The sequence below is a fragment of the Paralichthys olivaceus genome, chromosome 15, assembly GCF_024713975.1.
Source record: "Paralichthys olivaceus isolate ysfri-2021 chromosome 15, ASM2471397v2, whole genome shotgun sequence".
Lineage (NCBI taxonomy): Eukaryota > Metazoa > Chordata > Actinopteri > Pleuronectiformes > Paralichthyidae > Paralichthys > Paralichthys olivaceus.
Genome location: NC_091107.1, coordinates 6647430 through 6661236, shown reverse-complemented (window position 1 = coordinate 6661236; position 13807 = coordinate 6647430). Strand labels below are relative to the sequence as shown.

The following is a 13807-nucleotide window of genomic DNA, read 5'->3' as shown; positions in this document are numbered from 1 at the left end:
GCTAAACACAACTTAAAAAGACATTAAACAATATAAAGGTTTTGCACCACACAAACACCACGTTATTGTGTTGACTCTCTTATAAAGTTGTTGGTGAGTAATCAGACTATTTGATGAAATCATAAACTAGAAGCTGAATCATTTATAATTTATTAATTCTTAGTATTTGTCTAAAAAGCAGCTTAATTGCATCGTGCACGCTCCTGTTCTTCATCAACCAATCAGTGCTGCAGCCATTTAAATGTGAGCAGGAAGAAGTGGGACCGGTTTCATGGCTCCAGGATGGAGGGGTTCCTCACCACGTTTCCACCGTACGGCCTGCGCGGCGCCCCGGTCTGCGCTCCGCCAGCCCCGGGCAGCACCTGGGGGAAGCGGGAGGGCCGCTTCATGACCCCGCAGGGCCTGAACTACCTGGAGCTCTGCAGGGCCATCCTGTCCCAGGTCAGCCCCGGAGCTCTGCCAGCTCCACTGCGGAGGGCCACCACCAAGGAGTGCGGCGTGCAGGTGAACGCAAAGGTGGATAAAATCGTGCAGTGCTCGCTGGGTCCCAAGACGCTGTTCGGCCTGGAGAGCGACCGCCCCGGAGCCTCGAAGTCCCCGCAAAGCCCGGGTCTCGGGCCCGGCGGGAAGTCGCAGCACGACACGCCGCCGATGAGCCTGCGCTTCCTCAGACCTGTGTCCATCTACTCGCCGGTGTTTGACCGCAGGGTGTTATCCAAGAAAGCCGGAGACGACGGCGGAAGTGAGGGAGAACCTGAGGCCGCCGAACAAGACGAGTCTGACGGGGACGAAGAGGCCGATCACAGCAGCGAAGACACGGAGAAGGACATAAAGACAAGTTTCAGACAGTCCGCAAAGGGCTCCAACTTCCAGGTGTGTCCAAAAACACGCTCCCTACACCTGGGTTCATGTTTCCTCTGTGATGACCAATCCCTTCCTCCACATACAAACCCCAAACATTCAAAATGAGTCTCTATTCTAATCTTTATTGGGGGACATGCACTTTGTGATGGGTCACACAGTCACTACACCTGGGATTAGATTTCCACTGGATATCAATCGCATTCAAATTAGAAACTCACTTAATACAAAACATTCAAGATGGTCCAAAAATAAATTGGATCACAGGGAGTGTGAGGTGTGTCCAAAACACACACACACCAAATATCCCTGAGTTCAGTGGTAATAATCCCATCCTCAGCACAAAACTGAACACATGAAGATCTTAAAATCAGATTTCATACAGACATGCAGGACTTCAGTAGATGTAGTAATCTTTAAACCCTCCTTATCTTCATCTTAGCACTGTTAGCAACAAGGTTATTCAAAAGTGCTTCAAATACAATAAAAACAGGATGTGAAAGAAACATCATGAAACATTAATAGGACCTATGGAAGGTAGAAATGTAACGTAAGATTATAACAATTCAAAAAAGAATAAAAAGTACTGTACAGTGCAGAAAATGAATGAGCATGAGGGGAGGCTGTTGGAGGTCTGGGATCAGTTTATAATCCTGTCTCATTCCTGGCAATGATAGTTTAGATTTGCAGTTTTAGATTTGCATCAACCTTCATCACAACATAATCTCCTACAAGGTCTCTGCACAAACACATTTTAAATGTTTTGTCATGTTTTTAGTTCCTGGAGCAGAGGTATGGCTTTTTCCACTGCAAGAAGTGCAACATCCGGTGGGAGAGTGCTTATGTATGGTGCATCTCTGGAACCAGTAAGGTAAGTGGTGCATTAATAAAATGGACCCCATCATGGTTAAATCATGATACTGATTTCTCATTGGTCAGGTGTACTACAAGCAGCTCTGCCGGAAGTGTCAGGTGGGGTTCAACCCCTACAGAGTGGAGCCCATCCTCTGCAAGGTACATCCACTCTGTCCTGCACTAAGGGGAAATGTTGAATCATCCGGTTTTGGAGGCTGTTCAGTTTCTTCCCAGACTGACTTGTTCTGTTTCTTCTCTCGTCTCAGGGCTGCTCTCAGACCTGCTGCAGCTGTGAAAAGAAGCAGAGACACATCAACATGAAGAGACCTCACCGCCAGGACCTGTGCTGTCGCTGCAAGGGCATGAGGCTGTCCTGCGACGCCACCTACAGCTTCAAGTACATCGTCTGAGCTCCACACTCTGGTCCGGAGCCGCTCATTCCTCACGTAGCTCCAACTGCCTCTGTTAACAAAGGGTCAAGGCCAAATCACTGATGTCAGCACACGTGTGGGTTACCTGTACATGTCATGATTGGAAGCTGCCTCCAGTTACAGACTTGGAAGAGATTTATTTATTCTCCAACCAGCGAGTAGCTGAGTCTCTTGGTGTTTGGGGGGGGGGGGGGGGACATGTCTACAGGGCTCTTTGTTTCCCTCTGTGAATCCTGGTGCGTAACTTGACATGAAAACATTATTTTGCAAAAAGAAAGTTTACGAAATAAACATTGCACCTCAAATGTGAGACGGTTGTAGATTATTACTCCCACCAAAGTTGTGTTGTGATTCCTGCTTGTGTGTTTGGAGGATTACGAGAAGATTACTGTTTTTGATGTGAATTTCTCAAATGGTGCAAAGCTCTTACTGAAAACAATCAGCCATATGTTGAGTGCTAATATCTGCGAACAGATGCAATTATAACAAGTGTTCTATGCAATATGGTGATAAAGTTGCCGATCTGCCTTGGTGGTGGTTGATGCTCTGAGTGCCCTTCTTGTTTGTTTGTTGTTAGAATTACGCAAAAGCAATTCAACCAACTGACACAAAACTTTGTGGAGGGGTGGGACACGACTCAGGGAAGAATCTATTCCATTTTGGATCCAGACAAATGGATCGACTCAGGATCTTTTTTCACTTAAACAAGAAAGAGCTTTAGCCTCGAGCATCATTCTAGTATTGAACTTGCTGTGTTTTACATTCATTTTGCAGCTCAGTTCAATTTGACTCTTACTGCTTGGAGGCAACATTAGAATCAGTAGTTCTGTCAATGAAACACTGAGGTCAGTGCAACTCTTGATTGTCAGTGTGTGTGTGATGTGAGGACGAAGCAAAACAAGAAAAATAATTGATATGTCTTTACTTTGACACTGACTTGTACAGAGCATCAACTCAAAACAACTTCACAAAGGCTGTAAAAGTATTTACAAGGTGAAAAAAACAACTACAGTCTTCATCTAAAAAGCTTTAAAAATGTGCAATTTCATGTTTGGCATGCACACACATTCTCCCACACTAATGGGGGGGACACATACCTGCATGAGCTTAAAGCTCCCTTTTGTACCTCATACAAACATCTTTCAGATAAAATGATTGTTAATAAATAGTTCCAACACTCCATTCAGTACACAGAAGATGCATGCATGGCAGTTTGAGAGGACAAAACATCAATATAAAACCTAATTCAAATGAGTGTCGATTTATAGTGATCAGATATAAATAGGGAAAAGACATTTGTACAGCGAAGGGGAAGTGACCGCTCGAGCGGGAAACAAAGGGGAGTCACAAAAAGTGGCAGACGACAGGAAGTGTTGAACATCAGTAGTAGCACGAGTTTTGAACAACAGAGAGCGCTGAATGTCAGCATTCCCTCACGTGTAAGGTAACTACAAACCACACACAAACATATGCTACTATGGTTGTGCACCCATATCTATTAACAGTATACAGAGACAAAAATATTTGAGTGTATACATGCACCATCCTCTTCGTGAACATGTAAGGTCAAAGTGTTACAGTGTCGGACAGGGAGATATATATACAGTGTGCACACTCACTAATGATGCTACAACTAGCCACAGAGGAGTGTGATCAGTCCACCATTGTTTACAACAGTAGCCGGAGGACAAGCTGACACAGAATATAAACAGAGCGAAGGGCAGCATTAGGAATTACTCTTGAATATTCTGCATCCACTCTTTCTCAATCAGTCTTTTCAGTCAGTCTGGAGAGGGCAGACTTCAGGGAGCAGAGGGGACATGGGCGTACAGTAGAAAGCATTCAGCTGCGTCATGCATTGCACAGTTTCCTCCAGAGGAGGTCTCAAAACAGTGGACACAACAGGAGAGAAGAGTAACTCCAGATTTTGGCTTTTCCTTCTCTGTAAAAGTGACAGCCCTTTCTCTCACAGTAACAAAAACAGTAACGTTACTGCCCTCCTGTAACATTTTTAAATTTAATACCAAAATTCCATTTAGTGCAATAGCGAAAACTCTACCAGCTATAGGAGAAGTGTCGCAGGTAGTTTCCTCACTGGTGATACAACCAGCAAACGGTGTCTTTCCTGAAAGAGGCAGTAGCAATCAATCAAGTTCAATCAGGTCTCGAGTTCCTCTGGAAGCAAGTTAGAAATCTGAGCTGAGCAGATTCTGTGCTGAATGATGAGAACTTAAACTACACGCACATCAATTTCACAACATGTAGCTGTAAAGCGAAGCTCGTTCTCAGATAGAATCACATCAGGTCATCTTTGTCAGCATACAGCATTTTGTAGTATCCAGTGGGTTCCGTGATACATCCCATTATTTCTGGGTCATGAGTCGCTCTTCTTAAACCATTAAAATCTCCAAGTATCTGGTGTGTCATCTTCTCCTTTTCAGATTAAAAGATCTTGGTTGGTCAGAAGTAATTAGTTCTCTGTCATGGTGAGTTTAGACATTTCAGGTCTGAACATCTGACGGTTCAGCATTCAGGAGCCCCCCTACGTTCAATAGGGGCAGTGCAGCGTGCCCCACCTTCCCCAGGTAGCGAGATAGGGGCGTGGCGGCTCCACCGAGGGAGCAGCAACAACCCCACGCTGCAGCCTCTCCTGGACCGGTGGGGCAGGGAGGAGGAGGGGGAGGGAGGAGGGATGAAGATGGGACGGGGCCGTGGGTTAAGACTGTGTCGTGGCCAGAGTGCTGAAGTGGGGACGGGCTTGAGTGTTTGTATGGGGAGCGGGGGATGTGTGGGAGATGGGAGGTGGGTGGGGGCATGGGCGATGCATGTGTGTTATGGTGTGAAAGAAAGGTGGGTTCTGAAGCTACAGTCGTCAATGTGTTGGATGTTAGAGATGATAATGAGTGTTTGTTGCTGTTTAAATGTGACAGCGGGGAACTGTGAGATGAACGTCCTCTGAAAGGATAATACAGATTAGTGCTCTCATCAAGATAACTCCTCCTTGGCTCTTGTGTGTGTGGAAGATTAAAATCTTGTTGGCCTGGGGTGTTTGAGCAGCTATGTGATGAGAAAAGGTCTGGGGGTTTGGGAAAATCAAGCCAAGAGGAATCAGAGTCTGCAGTGGAGGATGAGGAGGGGAGAGAAAAGTCTGGCTCCCGCTCTGAATGTGGCTCTGGCTCTAGTGATGGACAGGGCGGTAGGCATGGATCTGCCTGGAGCCGTGCATCCGGGGCAGCAGACACACAGGCGGAGGCAAAGGCCAGGTATGAGGGTGCTGGGCCTCCTCTTCCAGAGTAGACGGAGGCAGTCTTGGAAGGGTCAGCGGCTGCAGTGATGGGGGAGGTGATGGTGGGGAAGGAGGTGGTGGCGGGGAGCTCCTGAGGTCCTGTCAGAGGCTGGTCCCAGAAACGCTGGAGTCGGGGAGGTAGGTTGTGACGACCCGGTAACCCTGGGCGCGGCGGATCATGTCGCGGATCTCCCCGTTGAGTTCCAACAGCTTGGAGCAGATCAGGCTGAGGTCCTGGCGGGAACCGACCAGGGCGATGGTTCCTGTCTGGCCCAGGGTCTGGTGGCGAAAATAGATGTTGAGCAGCGTCTGGACCTCGGTCTCTGAGCTGCCACCGAACACTCCACTGGGCCACTGCCTCCTGAAAATGAGATGATAAAGAGGGTGTGATCAGTTAATACATATGTTTAAATAAAGAGAGCAGTTTATTATGTGTATGTGTTGTGTGCGTAGATGCTACTGTGTGTTCAGTCATTTTCTGGATGACTTTTTAAGGGGAGAACAAGCACATGTTTTGATGTCATGTTGATGAATGTTGGGAAAGAATCAAACAGTTTTTGATAACGTCCAATACTGGGAGGGATTTTATGTATTTCTAATAATGGGAGCAAATGTTGCAGCACTGGACAATAAATGTGTTTTATATCATCTGAGAAAACTAATGTAGCAGCTTTGTGAACAGAACTGTTACTCACCTGCACTCTTGGATGTAGCGCACAGCTTTGGTGAACTCCAGGTTCTTAAGGCATTCCAGTATGGCCTGAACGGCTGCCTCTGAGGTGGGGAAGCTGGGCACGACCACGGCCGCCACCTGGGTGGCGTGTGCGTGAGTGTGGGCCAAGAGTTTTTGCTCCAGGTCGCTGGCCACTGCTGCCTCTGCCGCCTGCAGGCTGGTCTTCAGATCGGTGAGCTCTCGAGACATGTTCAGCAGCTGCAAGGAGGGAGGGACAGATGGGGATAGAGTGTGTGTGTGTGTGAGCTTTAATGTAATCACAGTTCCATCAGCATTTAGCTAAAACATGAATAAGGATCTCATAACAAACTGAAGACTCTGTTAAAATAAATGTGCCATTCATGGACATAGTGTTACAGTAATGGTATAATTTCCTATATTGTGCTGTACAGTACAGAAATGAAAATGATAGAGCTAATTTAGAAGCACTCAGTACATTAATGTGCACTTAAGTAACTAGGCTACAATTGGGTTTCTTTAGTAAGCTGCAGAATTGTCATAAATGTCATTAAATCAGATACACTTGTTTCCGTTATTAGTAGTGGGTGAGGAAAACTAGATTTCTAGATATGGGAGAAATTTGTAAAATGTCTACTCAGATGAGGAGAAAATGTTCTTTATAAAATAAGACTTTAATAATCCAGAAGAAATTTGTTGTGCTAGCTTGCTCCAAGAAAAGAAAAACCCTGCTGTGTTCATCACATGATGATGTTGAATTCATAATTTTATCTAAAGAAGGATGTCACGTGAATTTATTCAAACATTTTATTGTGCAGATGTTGAAACTGTCACTGTCGGTTTTGATGCAAGATAATCACGAGTAAATATGTCCCTTTTTCATGCTATCTATTCTTTACAGCCCCAGTGTGTACATGGGCTATAAAATGAATCTTATCACATGTACAGAGAATAATTAGTTAAATAAGCTGCTGTGTTACGACTGTAAGTGTCATCTTCATTTGAAAGTATGAGTTGTCTCACCTCAGGCACAGAGCTGATGGCATGAACTTGACCTATGAGCGAGCAGTAGGACTGGAAGAGTAGGAGAAGCTGGAAGTGCAGCTTGTAGAGCCTCTGACAAAGCTCCAGTTGCTAAAAGACATTAAAGAAGGAACAGAGTGAGATTTATCAATAGCAAAGAACACACAGACACAGTCACACATGCACACAGATGCAAGGACCACAAACACACAGTAACACAACTAGCTGATTGTCTTGTGCAAAGTTAATCTGTTCCATAGGAAACTAAAGCAGTGAAGTGAAGAAACTTGTAAGAGAACTTACTGCAAGAGACTCCATTTGCTAGACAGCGAGAGAGCATGTTAGGGAATCAGAGTGAGGTGAGAGGAAGACAGAGCATCAATCAAACACATGCACAGCATCAAATATTCACACTCAAGCTAGCAGGAATTAGTCAACAGTAAACAGAACCCAGAAACTGTACATTTCAGTTAGTTCTTGGTGGCTAGGAGGAAAAGTCAGGATGATAAAATAGATAACACAACAAACACGCAAAGGGGGGAAATATTCCAGTGTGACAAAATTACAGAGGAGCAACAAGGCAAGATGAGGAAGTTACCTATATGTTGAGTGAGGTTGAGTAAAAATTCTACATGTATCTGTTTGTTACAGTAAATAAAGACTGTTCGCACCTTCTCCTCCGAGTCTCCAGGCTGGCATGTAACTACGCTGTCACCAGGACACCTTGGAAATGTGTCCTTACAGTTCCTCAGCCACTGAGGGAAAAAATGTAAAAAAACAGGAGTGGGAGGAAGAAGGCAGGAGATACAGGAAGGTTAGTTAGTCACTCATTTGCATGATGAAAAACTAATTTAGCAATAATGGTAAGAGGATGAGTTACCAATACAGCAGCCTCCTCTTTAGTGTTGTAGGTGTCCAGATATTCCTGCAGCTCCAGAGCACTGAACTTCATCTTTTCAAGGAGACCATAGGACATGATCTACAGAGAGAAAAAGAAGAGTTGCGTACATTTGACTTGCCTGACTAATTCAACATAAATCCCATTTTTGCATTTTTTGCAGGTAAACATGAACTGATCCAAGCAAAATGCTGCAACTAAAGTCAAATCAGTTATGTCTGCCAGCAATGCTCACCGTGTCAGCATCGATGTAGATTGTGGGACAATCTGAACATGTAGTTAGCATCTGTGAGGACCTGAGGAACTTTGATCCAATGCCCCTCAAGCCCTCTCCAAGGTAAGTAGCAACATCAGTTGTCAGGGTGCAGAACTTACCCTGGATGTTCTGGGTGAGGAAGAAAGGTTGAGGAATTATTGTATTTTTTCACACAAGAGAAACAGAGGGATGAACAAAAACACTACAACAAAATTATATCTACTTCGAGAGAAGAGTTTGTATTCAACAAATAGGTCTACTGATTTACCTTAAAGAGAGAGGAGAAGACTTGAAAAGTGTACACGGCGCAGGACCCATCTGAGTCTGTCACAAGCTGGTTGATATGACAACGCCACGCCTCCTCTGCGTCGTCACACACTGTGGGTTGGAAGGCTGCCAAGATGGCGGAGAAAAATGGAGAGGGGGGAGGAGGAAAACCAAGGTCTTCCAAGTCATCTACATCATCACGTAAGCTGTCACCATGGAAATGGGAAAGAAATGGGGGCACAAAGAAAAAAAAAGGTTTTGATACCTTTCCCCCCAGAAAAAAGGTTTTATATCCAAATCAAGTGCCCAGCTGCATCATGGGATTTTATGAGCTGGATAAAGTGTTTGCTTCTATGTAGAAAAATAGCAGAAAATATAAAGCTTACAGCTAATGGACCCAATAGGAATAATTAAATACTAATATCTAAAATGTCTTTTCAGCAAATTTGGGAATGATATGATAATCACAACCTGATCTCTCCAAGTGTTGTTTACACAAACATTATGCTTGTGGCAGATTGAAATAAACTCATAATTGCAGTTTACTGTCCGTCAATCTGGCTGGTGATAAAAACTTCCAGTGAGATAATATTCCATATAGTTGTGTTCTTGTTCTATGTCTCCTCAGTCTCATTCACCTGGGCAGACAGTTGGGGTCTAGAAAGTCCAGTGGTGGTTGGCAGTAGTCTGGGTTGAGCCGGTGGTCCAGGTTGGGCAGCTGATCCTGAGGCTGCCCCGGCAGCTCCAGGGTAAAGCTCTCACCGCAGTCTGAGCCGTGAGGAAGCTCGTTGGTGCTCAGTGACAGCTCGTCATCCTGGGCCTGAGTGTCCTCATCCTCACCATACGCCCTCCCCTGAGGAGACACAGATGTTATGTTTTTGCAAATGTATATGTACAAATACAAACAGTGTATATCTTTACTAAGGTGTTTTATTCCTCACATGTAGGCCGCTGAGGTCATCATGGAGACCCCCATGGACTGGTGTGGTGGCATTTAGGGATTGTGGGTCAGCAGATGTGTCATAAGAAGTCGACAGGGAATCAGTGTGATTTGTCTCCTCTGATGGAGAAGGGTTAGTCTGGAATAGGAAGGGAAAACAGGAATATCTATTATTGTGAGTTATTATGTCAAATTATGTCTGTTGTTTATTATACAATTAATAGAGACTCAAGTTTTTCAGGCTTCGGTGGATGTGTATGTTTGCACAGATCCAACAGTTAAGGCTACGTACAAGCTGAGAGTGAGAGAGGCTCTGGCTGGTTGAAGATTCCTCTTCCTCTGACGACTCATCCGAATCGTGGGGGTCCTCGTGACCCAGGCTGGGAGTGCTGCCTGAGTGCTGGCTCTCCTCTAACAGATCCCCCAGCTCCGTACTGTCCAGAGATCGCCGACGCACACCCCAATTAAAGTTATCGACAGTCTCGCCCTGAATAAACACACACATATACATTGGAAGACAAGTGCAGAGGCAACAGTTGCAGTCATTGTCACTGCAAAGGAGAAGAACAATGGTTGCTGTGTAAGAGCATCTGATGACAAGCACACAATGCAAAATGAACTGTTATTCATGGCGTGGAAATATGCTGGAAAGGCCATTTGCATCCAATGTGATATTCTTTCTCCCATTAAGAGTTAACAACATCATTTATCTCCATTATGACTGATAGCAATGTAATTGCAACCAAGCTGTGAGAGCAAAAGGAAGCACAATCAACATGTTTGTTTTTTCAGTGGGAAACAAAGGAGCCAGCAACACCAAAGCGCTGATTAAAGCTGATGTAAGTGCTCAGTGTGAGACACCTTACCTGGAGCTCCTAGGTAGCAAGGGGAAGAGAGAGAGACACAGAGTTAGACAGAGAGACAGACACAGAGGAGGGGCAGAGAAACACATTTCAAATATATTGATGTTAAAGAAAGACAGGTGGAAAAACTTAAACATATAAAAAAGAGGTAAAAGGGAAGGAAAGAGTCAGACACTAAATACTGTTTACTGTATGTCAAGTGAGCATGTGGTGAGATACAGTCATATATAAATGTCACCTCTCCGTCCTCCAGCTCCACGTCCAAGAAGTCAAAGTCTCTGAAAACCCTGAACTGCTGCTCACTGGCAGTGTCATCTAGTGTGTCCTCTCTAGTTCCGCCCTCCTCCGAGGACACGCCACTCTCTCGCACCTCCATCATGTCCAAGTCCCCACATGATGAGAAGATCACCTGATGAGGAGGATCGAGAAAGGTATTCAAAGTCATTGAAGGCGGAGGGGAAAGATCTTTGAAAATGATTCTCTGTAAAATGACTTCTGCTCTGTTGTAGATTTCTGTTGACTGTAATTTATCAAGCAGCACAGGGAGAATATTGTAAAGAAGAAAGAGGGAAGTAGCTTACAGATGGGTTCTTAGTGAGTCCAACTTCTTGTCCACAAAGAGACAAAACGTTCACCAGCTTCTCTCTGGTTCTTTTCTGTATGTAGAAGAAAGATATTGAGCGATTAAAAAAAGTATTAATCAAAGAAGGAATAAACATAATCTCTAACATACTCAAGATTGTCCCTTTGAAGTTTCTTGGCTTGTTCATTTTTTATCTGCTTCAGATGTTTTAATTACCAATAAATAATTTACGCCCAGTTGTTTGATGACTTTTGCATTTAGTCTCACATTGTTTATAGTTTGTGCAATTTAACTACAGCAAGAATCTGCAGAGAAATATGACTCTCAAAACAAATCAGGGCAAGTGACAATTTGTTACTGGATAGATCAAGCAGTGGCAGCTTTGATATATGTGGTCAGTTTAGTGCTAGAGTGAAAATACCAAGCACCGTTAAGATGCCACGTCAAAGACTTACGGTTAAAGCTACATGAATAAATGCACATAAAGAGACAGATTGACAGTTGTGACAGATCTGCAGTGTTGATATGGCAACACGTTAATGTCAGCGTCTGACTTCACCTGAGAGGACTGTGGTCGCCTCCAGCTGACGGGCACCAAGATGGTGTTGGAGTTTGATCCAGAGGAAGTGGAGGAGGTGCTGCGGGTCACAGCCATGGCTCTGGCTTTTCCCTCTCTACCCCCTGAACCCTGGAGCTCGTCAAACCGACGGCCAATCACTGGAGTCTGTCAAGAAAAAAATGATGTGTCATTAAAATTATTTTTAAAAAGCATCATACTGTTAAGTGTGTTTTGTTTTGTTGTTTCCTCACCTCAGAAATGTCAAAGGTGAAGTCTAGTGTTTTCCCAGGCAGAGCCTTGGCAGAGCCATCCCACACCCTGCTGACCTCGAGGTTGGAAAGGTCACCCTGCGTGTGGCCGTACCCTGGATGAACTAGGCTGGCTGAACGTGATACCACGAGTTTTAAGATGTTCAGAGCATCCTTCCAGTGTATGGTCTGTGGAATCACATTTCAAACACACAGTATAAGAGGGACTGCAGTGCATAGTTTATCAGAGTAGAAATGGATTGAGCTTCAGTAAAGACAAGAACTGTAGGACGCTAACCTGGACAAACTTCTCAATGGTCTTTGTGACATCAGCATTGAACATTTTGACTTGAACAGCAGTCAGGTCCATGTGACTGAGCAGACAGTAGATGATCTGGAGGAGAGACTGCTGCATGCTGGGGAGGCCCTTATCCAACAGCTAAGAGATGGAGAGAGACATTTAGCTCATGAAAAGGCATGGGAACACAAAATGAATCTCGCTTCCTCTCACTGGAGAAATGGATCACTTACTAGCTGGCATTGCTTCACATACACAAGTAACTAGCACCATAACTATTCACCGAACTTACTATCCTGACATGCAACAAGTTAAGCCAAATACTTAATAATAATAATAATAAATCTCTGTAGCTATACAAGGAAAAACATAACCACCTTAATCTAGAAATAAAGTAATCTATGTATATTTATCAACACTAACCTCAGCCATATAGGTGACCATGCTCAGAGTGATGTCGGAGAAAGCTTCATGGAGGTAGCGACAAACCACACTGACCCAGGAGAAAGGGTCTCGTGTATAGGAACGCGTCTTGTAGAGTGTCATCACATGGGCCAAATGTGACAGCTTTGTTTTCTTCTCCACCAAACACACCTGAGAGGCAATGATAGACAGATCATGAGAGAGTGCAAAAAGCAAGGCAGTCAGCTTTATAACTGCAATGATTTTTTATGCAACCTTTCTTTTCTGTGCATGTTTATTTCTCACACCTGCCTAATAAAGCCCAACATAAAATAAACTGCAGTAACCCAAAGGAAATTAAAATAAATAAGACTGATCTCAAGTGAATTGCATTGTACCTGTGCGATCCTCTCAGCGCTCTCTTTACAAAACTGAGTTGGGTGGCCAAAGTGCTGCACGAGGTGAGGCAGCAGACACAGCACATTCAGAGGGAAACCTGCACAGAGAGAAGAGGTTAATCTTCATCAACACCTAGTGTGAATAAAAGCAACAGTTTGTCCCTGACTCAGCTAAATAGGTTTTAAAGGATTCTAAAATTACACTACACTTACCTATAGACTGTGAGCTGTCAACAACAGGCACACGGGACACTGGTGTGAGCTGGCAGAAGAGCTGTAGGGTGAGGTCAGAAGTGGACTGGGAGGTAAAACCCTTCAACAAAAGCTGCTGAATCCCAGAGAAGCCGCTCCACCTCAGCTGAGCCTGCAGCTTCTCAAGGCGCTCACGGTTCTCCGCTCTGTCTAAGGGAACCTGGGAAATATAGAGGTTTTTTTTGGTTTAGAGGCATTTGTATTTTATTTTGAAGGTTAGGAATTGTTCTCACTTGACATGAATCAATAGCTAATTGTGGCACATAGCTGTTCTCACCATTCCCTTATATTTTAGGATGCATTAACTTTCAAATATAATAAACTACCATTTTTAGCAATTCTAGAAAGTGTGTACATGGCTCGGTTGGTTCGCTCAAAGATCAGTAAGTTTCATATTATCCACCTTTGAAAGCAGCTTGTGAACCAGACGAAGTGACATCTGATATTCAAACTCAAAGTCTGACTCCATGAGTGACACCGCCACCCAGAAGACTGTGGCCAGTATCGATGAGGGATGAGAAACGTGGGCGGGGTCTGATAGAACGCTGGGATCGATGCGATTGGTGGATGACGTGCAGGAGCCAGGGGTTCTTCCTGATCGGGAGAGACCGTGACTGTTGCAGGCCTGTAGATTGAAAAGTAAATAAGGAATAGATCTTTGTGACTCCATTAAAAAACAACAACACAAGACACAGA

General features: G+C 44.4%; 2 protein-coding genes across 6 annotated transcripts in view; one reads left to right on the top strand and one right to left on the bottom strand.

Annotated features, from left to right (window-relative positions):
• Positions 1–246: 246 nt before the first annotated feature.
• On the top strand, positions 247–2275 carry zar1l (zygote arrest 1-like). The gene is made up of 4 exons (XM_020097212.2): positions 247–873; positions 1640–1732; positions 1801–1875; positions 1983–2275. The coding sequence occupies exons 1-4, from the start codon at positions 283–285 to the stop codon at positions 2124–2126; spliced, it is 903 nt and encodes a 300-aa protein (XP_019952771.2). The 5' UTR covers positions 247–282; the 3' UTR covers positions 2127–2275.
• Positions 2276–3054: 779 nt separating this feature from the next.
• The window catches only part of fryb (furry homolog b (Drosophila)), a 42665-nt gene continuing 31912 nt past the window's right edge, over positions 3055–13807 (bottom strand). For 2 of the 5 annotated variants that reach the window (XM_069539745.1, XM_069539746.1), the window contains exons 47-67: positions 13515–13736; positions 13073–13271; positions 12860–12957; positions 12483–12653; positions 12060–12200; positions 11765–11950; positions 11514–11678; positions 10953–11027; positions 10610–10780; positions 10375–10383; positions 9801–9995; positions 9510–9647; positions 9207–9421; positions 8570–8774; positions 8281–8430; positions 8028–8126; positions 7819–7902; positions 7451–7468; positions 7148–7258; positions 6129–6364; positions 3055–5794 (exon numbers count right to left, since the gene is read on the bottom strand). In XM_069539745.1, the coding sequence (XP_069395846.1) occupies positions 5536–5794; positions 6129–6364; positions 7148–7258; positions 7451–7468; positions 7819–7902; positions 8028–8126; positions 8281–8430; positions 8570–8774; positions 9207–9421; positions 9510–9647; positions 9801–9995; positions 10375–10383; positions 10610–10780; positions 10953–11027; positions 11514–11678; positions 11765–11950; positions 12060–12200; positions 12483–12653; positions 12860–12957; positions 13073–13271; positions 13515–13736 (3147 nt within the window). In that variant the 3' untranslated portion in view covers positions 3055–5535. The remainder of the gene's footprint in view (positions 5795–6128; positions 6365–7147; positions 7259–7450; positions 7469–7818; positions 7903–8027; positions 8127–8280; positions 8431–8569; positions 8775–9206; positions 9422–9509; positions 9648–9800; positions 9996–10374; positions 10384–10609; positions 10781–10952; positions 11028–11513; positions 11679–11764; positions 11951–12059; positions 12201–12482; positions 12654–12859; positions 12958–13072; positions 13272–13514; positions 13737–13807) is intronic. The other 3 variants (XM_069539747.1, XM_069539748.1, XM_069539749.1) reach the window with 3 other exon arrangements.

Coding starts and splice junctions, on each gene's coding strand:
- zar1l (XM_020097212.2), top strand. CDS start 283: ATGGAGGGGTTCCTCACCACGTTTCCACCGTACGGCCTGCGCGGCGCC. Junction 1,733..1,800: donor GCATCTCTGGAACCAGTAAG/GTAAGTGGTGCA, acceptor CTCATTGGTCAG/GTGTACTACAAGCAGCTCTG. Junction 1,876..1,982: donor TGGAGCCCATCCTCTGCAAG/GTACATCCACTC, acceptor CTCTCGTCTCAG/GGCTGCTCTCAGACCTGCTG.